Source organism: Salmo salar, chromosome ssa06, assembly GCF_905237065.1.
Source record: "Salmo salar chromosome ssa06, Ssal_v3.1, whole genome shotgun sequence".
Taxonomy (NCBI): domain Eukaryota; kingdom Metazoa; phylum Chordata; class Actinopteri; order Salmoniformes; family Salmonidae; genus Salmo; species Salmo salar.
This window is the reverse complement of record NC_059447.1, coordinates 16,044,003-16,049,820: the sequence shown is the minus strand read 5'-3', so window position 1 is coordinate 16,049,820 and position 5,818 is coordinate 16,044,003. Positions and strand designations below refer to the sequence as shown.

The window sequence follows — 5,818 nt, the reverse complement described above, 5'->3', positions numbered from 1 at the left end:
TGGTGGGTTGGTGGTAGAGAGATGGATCCAGTCCACTTGACGTGAGGACAGAGATGTCATCCGAGACCCTACCTCTAACTTTCAACATGAAAGCAACATTCTCTCAACATGAAGTTCCCCAACCTAGCCACTGATTGTGTTTACATTGTCATTGATTTATAGAGGGTGCCATTATGGTATGGCTGGTAATGAATAAACAGAATTTTATGTGCAGTTTGTTTCTCTAAGCAGTGGGGTATACATGTTCGGGGAAGGGGTGTGGACATACATCATCCCAATAGGCCGTAGTACTGATGGCCCGGTGACCTCATGGTATGGGAAGCCTGCAGGACAGGATGAAAGGAAGCTAGTAGCCCCCTGGCTCACCAACCAAGGAGTACGAACATAAAGAGTGGAGCAAGTTGACAATGTAAACATATTCAGGAACTCTAGGGAGGACAACGGAAGTTTCCTTTGAAAATAATTTGCAGTAACACTTTATTTGGATGGTCCATCTGTAGATGCTTATACTATCAACAGACTATCTGTTGATAAGCAACTGCTTGTTAAGGTTACGGTTAGGGAAATGTTTAAAATAAAGGTTAGGGTTATGGTTAGGTTTATGGTTAAGGTAAGGTTTAAGGTTAGGATTATGGTAAGGGTTAAAGTTAATAGTTTGTTAAAACCTTTTGGACATTCCTTCATCGGGGTATTTTACATGACAAATGAATGTCAAATGTTGGGCTTGAGAAGTTACACACGCAGGCCTATTCTGGTTCTAGTGGTATTATCTATGTAGTTCACAGGTTATAGCATACGAACTGGCTAGTCTATTTACATGGAGTCAATGTTGTACGATGTTACTATTGTGCTATGTTTTGCTTATGTTTTCTCCTGTTTGATAAACTACCGTGGTTCTGACCTCCTTTTTAATGTGATTCTAAGTCATTAGATGACTGCTCCATCTTACTGTTCTCTCTCAGCGTGGGTCCACTTCCCTTACAAAGCATTGCATTATGGGTATAAAGGAACCCCATTGCTCCTAAGTTGACATGATAGAGACTTCCAGAAATGTAGCCGATAAAACTGTTTGCCCCCCCTGCTAGTGTGCGTGTACATACTGAATCTAGAATAACATTCTCTGAATATATGAAACAGAACCATGGAGTTTCTTTTCAATATGTTTTCTTTTATTGCAAACAATATAATACAAAGATAAGCTTCTTTTAAGACAATGGCATGTTTTACCTAGGAAAACAAGAATTCAGTTGAATTACAAAGATGCCAACATGAGAACTAAGATATGGAATAGAGAATAAAGAACAACTTTTTTCAAAAACAAAAAAGTGTGCTGGTGATTCTATAGAAAGACATCTTCACACTGCAGCCACAGCTCCAATAACCATGATATCCATATTTGTTAGAATGAATAAAATAACTTCCAGTTTTCTTTTTTCGATATTTCAGATCAAGTTTGATCACAATCAGAAGTAATCTGTACACAACTAGATCATCAAAATAACGATTTCAACTGAAAACATTTACAAATTATAAATAAACAAAGATGCTTAGAAGAATTTGTACCACATTGAAACAGCTAACCCCTCTGCGGAAAAGTTAATATTTTCTCATCTCAATTAGTCGCTGCTGAATTAAAAAGGAATAAAATGCAAAATAGTTATTACTTTTCAAATAAAATTAATTGCTAATGAATAAATTAGATGTTAAGACTGGAAGGAATAAGAGGCCAGAGGAACGACAACTGGAAGAGAGACTGCTGGGGGTCAAAGGCCACTTCCTGTATCTCTCCACAGACAGGAAGTAAGAACTCAGCTGGGGTTTCTAGGCTACACTGTGGCGCTAGCGTCGCTAATGTAAAGAGTCTCTACTGCGCTTCGACAGGCACCAATGGCATGAAGGCAATAAAAAGCATCTCAGTAACATCTACCAACACAGTCAGTAAGGCCCCTGGTGTAACTATATGGCACTTTCTAATGCTATTAGCATTCAACACAATAACTTGGGCTGATGTGCTAATTGCTAACGCAGCGACAAGAAAATAGCAATAATTTGTCTAATTCACTGATGACATGGTCACATAATAAGTCACGGCCATAAACTATTTAAACACCAACTTTGCTCAGTTCTTATAAGATCTCGTAAACAATTACAATAAGATATGTACATGAGAATCAAAGCAGAATGTATTAAAAGAGGACAGGCAGTGAGTAGGGGGACTATTTTCTTTTGACTTCCTGTTCCTGTACAAAAATACATGAGCGAGAAGTAAGGCCGCGGAGGACGTTGTTCACCTAAAGCATCTCTTCCTCATTAAACGTATAAATCCCCCGAAAGATATAGTACCAAAAGACAGTTCAGAACACATACACAGTACATACTAAAATATTTATAACAAATATATCCTCACGGAGGATTCCTCTTTTCAAAGCTGAGTTTCTTTTAACATTATACCTATAAAAATATAATCACAACTCCGAGCATTAAAAAAGGCACTGTCGTGAGCCGTTTTTCCGAAGATAATAAATGTTAATTACTTTGAAAAAGTTCTTGAATGTTTTTCTATTGGCAGTGGAGGGTGTGTTGGCGTAGAGGCCTGTGGGCCCCCGAGGATTCTGGGAGATAAGTCTCTGGTAGGAGATGGGTTCTTATGGGACAGTCTGTGCTAAGGACTAAGGGGCTGACCTCTAACCTCTGGCCTCTCAGGGCCTGGAGAGCTGGGTGTAGACAGGCTGCTGCTCCCAGTGCTGTGGACTGTGGGTCTGGGTGGGCACCGAGGGCACTCCGGTGGGGTCGGCGATGGGGGTATACATGGGCCTCTGGCTGGGGCTCATATAGCTGCTGAAGGAATAGAGCCCTGAGCCTTGGGCACCTGCATGGCTATAATAAGAGTTGGCGCCGCCCTGGTGATCAGAATAGTCATACTGGGCGCGGGTAATGGAGGGGTAGGATGAGGCGCTGTAGTGCTGCAGGTTGAATGAACCATAGGTGACATGCTGGGGAGGGGAGCTCTGCTGCTCACTGTAGTGGCTGGGGCTCAGCTGCTCCGTCTTGATGTGAGTGGTTCTCCCCTGGCTCTGGCCTTGCTCTCCCCCAATACCTCCACCTCCACTCAGGGCGGAGATGGAGTGCTGCTGCTGCTGCTTGGACATCCAGCCATGTCCTCCAGCACCCACCTGGCCAATGGAGCTGGCGCTGATGCCGCGGTAGCTGCTCGTGTAGCCCGTCTGGGCGCCGTTGACGCCAGGCATGCCGGGGTGCCCGTGGGGTGGCAGGTACTGGTCGAACTCATTGACATCGAAGGCCTCGATGTTGGAGATGACGTCGCTGCTCAGCTCGCCGATATCCACGTCCCGGAAGTCGATGTTGAGCTGGCGGCCCGTGCCCTCTTGCAGGGGGCGGCCCTCACGCTTCAGGTCGGCCTTGCCCGCAGCCAGGTCTGTTTTGGGGGTGGTCGGTGGTGTAGGTGGGCCCTGGGACTGGCCTGCTGGTCGAAAAAGAAAGAGTTAATCTCACTGCACACCATCATGATATTATTGACACAAGTGACGCAACCAGGGAGCTAATAAAGATATGCTTGGAAATTAAGAAAGTGCAGATAAGATTTCGGAGTTTCCCGCCATGAAGGGAATGGTGTCATTATCTAATGTGCTTTAAAGAAGAAGAGATAAGTGGGCAGAGTAAAGACAGGTGGTAGATTTGCATGATGGCTTGTAAAAACCACAAATCATTGACAGGTGTGTCAGTTCATGAGGGCCCAATAGGAACTGATATTCACGTTTTGAATAGGATAGCAGAGGCATTTACAATATAAAGGATATATATATATATATATCACTGTTTTATTTCACCGGCTTAATAGTGATTCCCATTCTACTTTATCAACATGATTATATTATAACATGATTATATCGACCAAAAGCAAGTTTGAGTAAACCTGGTATTATCTAGAAGGACAATATAATGAATTGTTCGAATGAATTGTTGTTACCTGAATGTTCACCGGGAGAATGCACTTCGCCCATGCTGGACGCGGGTGAGTCGGCTTGCTGGAGAGCTTTAAAGATGTCACCGGAAGAGATGTGGGTTTGCTCGCCGTCCTCTGGCTCGCTCTGCCCGTTCTTCACGGATTTTCTCCTTCTGGGCTGGTACTTGTAGTCGGGGTGATCTTTCTTGTGTTGCACCCTCAAGCGTTCAGCCTCCTCTACGAACGGACGCTTCTCGCCTTCGTTGAGTAATCTGGAAACAAGTATCGTATTACATTACACGTTTTCGAAGTGTTGAAACAAGTATTATAATTATTATTATTATTATTATTATTATTATTATTAAGATGTTATTATTATAGCCCAATATTTGAAAACTACAAATTCGAATCGAAATTATCCACAGTTTACACTATTGAATTGCAAATGTAGCTATACACCAGACATCATTCTAAATAATTGATTCACACTGCTAATAATTCAAGCTTTATCTAATAAACTATTTGTGAATAACACAATATTAGTTGATGAAATGAAAATCTCCTCAACGGCGGGGAAACGTGATGATAAGGAGTTGTAACCTACCTCCAGAGTTTCCCGAGGGTTTTGCTGAGTTCTGCATTGTGGAGATGTGGGTACTGGTCCGCCAGTTTCCTCCGGGCGGCTTGAGCCCACACCATGAAAGCGTTCATGGGTCTCTTGACATGGGGCTTGTTTTTGCTGGAGCCGTTCACTCGGACGGGCATGGGCACCAAGGTCCAGTCGTAACCCTTCAGCACCTGAGACACCGCATCTCTGATACATACTGGGAACTTGTCTTGGTCAGCCTTCTTGAATTCGCCGAGCACGCCATCTGGACCCAGTAAGAGATGATTATCGGACGGCCTGGTATTCTCGGTGTCGGAACCGGAGCCGGACGGGCACGGCGAGCCGACCGAATCGTCAGACATGCTGGGGCTTGGAGCGTCAGAGAAACACTTCTCCTGTTCGTCTGTCATCTTCAGGAAGGGGTCGAGTAGATTCATGCGGGAAAAATGACCGCTAAGCTAATGCAATGAATTCCTCTTAGAGGGAAAATGTCCTTCCTTTCAAGACTTTAGAATCCAACTGCTTCTGTGCCCACGGGCTGCAATGAATGTCACTGAGTTCGGTGCGCAAATTGGTTGACAAAGCTGCACTCCTGCAAACTGTCAAAATGTTAATGTGAAGTCCTTCCAAAAGTCTTCTATTCAAAACGCGTTTTCTTGCGACCCGATGGAATAGGCACGCTGCAAATGGACTCGAATGTATATTTCTCTTGGAAATAAAACAATTTCTGACTTAAATGCGCAATTTAATGTTCGCGTCAAACTTCCAAGATCATTGAGAGAATTATGAATACACTTTCAGTGTGAAGCCTGTATTTATAGACTGGTCCAAGTCAGGAAGGAAGCGATTTTTAGGAGGCGGAGACGTTTTTAGGAGGCGGAGACGAAATTTGACTCTGCGCTCCCCCAAGTCTTCAGTCAACAACAGAGAGAGGAATTTAAATAACATCAAATAAAATATGTTAATTTGTTAAATTCTTTTAGCTTTGTCGAAAAATGTACATTGATTCAATAATTCATAATTTATTCCTTTATTATAAGCATGTAATCATATTGCCTAGATACTTGTTTGTGTTCATTACTGGTATATTTTACTCAAAAAACGAAATATACACTAGTTCAAATATATATTGTCTGGTATAACCACCAGTTTGTCATGTTTCCATTAAATTATTAAACATAAAAACATTACCAACTCTCTTGGCTTATTCAAGTGCATTTGCTTACTTTATTGTTTGTTTTCATTTA

General features: G+C 42.6%; 1 protein-coding gene across 2 annotated transcripts; it reads right to left on the bottom strand.

Annotated features, from left to right (window-relative positions):
- Positions 1–1,147: 1,147 nt before the first annotated feature.
- On the bottom strand, positions 1,148–5,369 carry LOC106606426 (transcription factor Sox-9-A). Of its 2 annotated transcripts, none has more exons than XM_014202609.2 (3): positions 4,569–5,369; positions 3,989–4,236; positions 1,148–3,484 (listed from the first exon to the last, which is right to left on the bottom strand). In XM_014202609.2, exons 1-3 carry the CDS (start codon positions 5,006–5,008, stop codon positions 2,700–2,702), a joined length of 1,473 nt encoding a protein of 490 aa, XP_014058084.2. In that variant the 5' UTR covers positions 5,009–5,369; the 3' UTR covers positions 1,148–2,699. The 2 variants fall into 2 exon arrangements, with proteins under 2 accessions (XP_014058084.2, XP_014058085.2); XM_014202610.2 differs by having other exon boundaries at positions 1,148–3,481.
- Positions 5,370–5,818: the final 449 nt, after the last annotated feature.

Excerpts from the sequence above, each read along its gene's own strand:
- LOC106606426 (XM_014202609.2), bottom strand. The coding sequence starts at position 5,008 with ATGAATCTACTCGACCCCTTCCTGAAGATGACAGACGAACAGGAGAAG. Across the intron at positions 4,237-4,568 it reads ACCCTCGGGAAACTCTGGAG|ATTACTCAACGAAGGCGAGA; the intron begins GTAGGTTACAAC and ends ACTTGTTTCCAG. Across the intron at positions 3,485-3,988 it reads TTCTCCCGGTGAACATTCAG|CAGGCCAGTCCCAGGGCCCA; the intron begins GTAACAACAATT and ends TTTTTCGACCAG.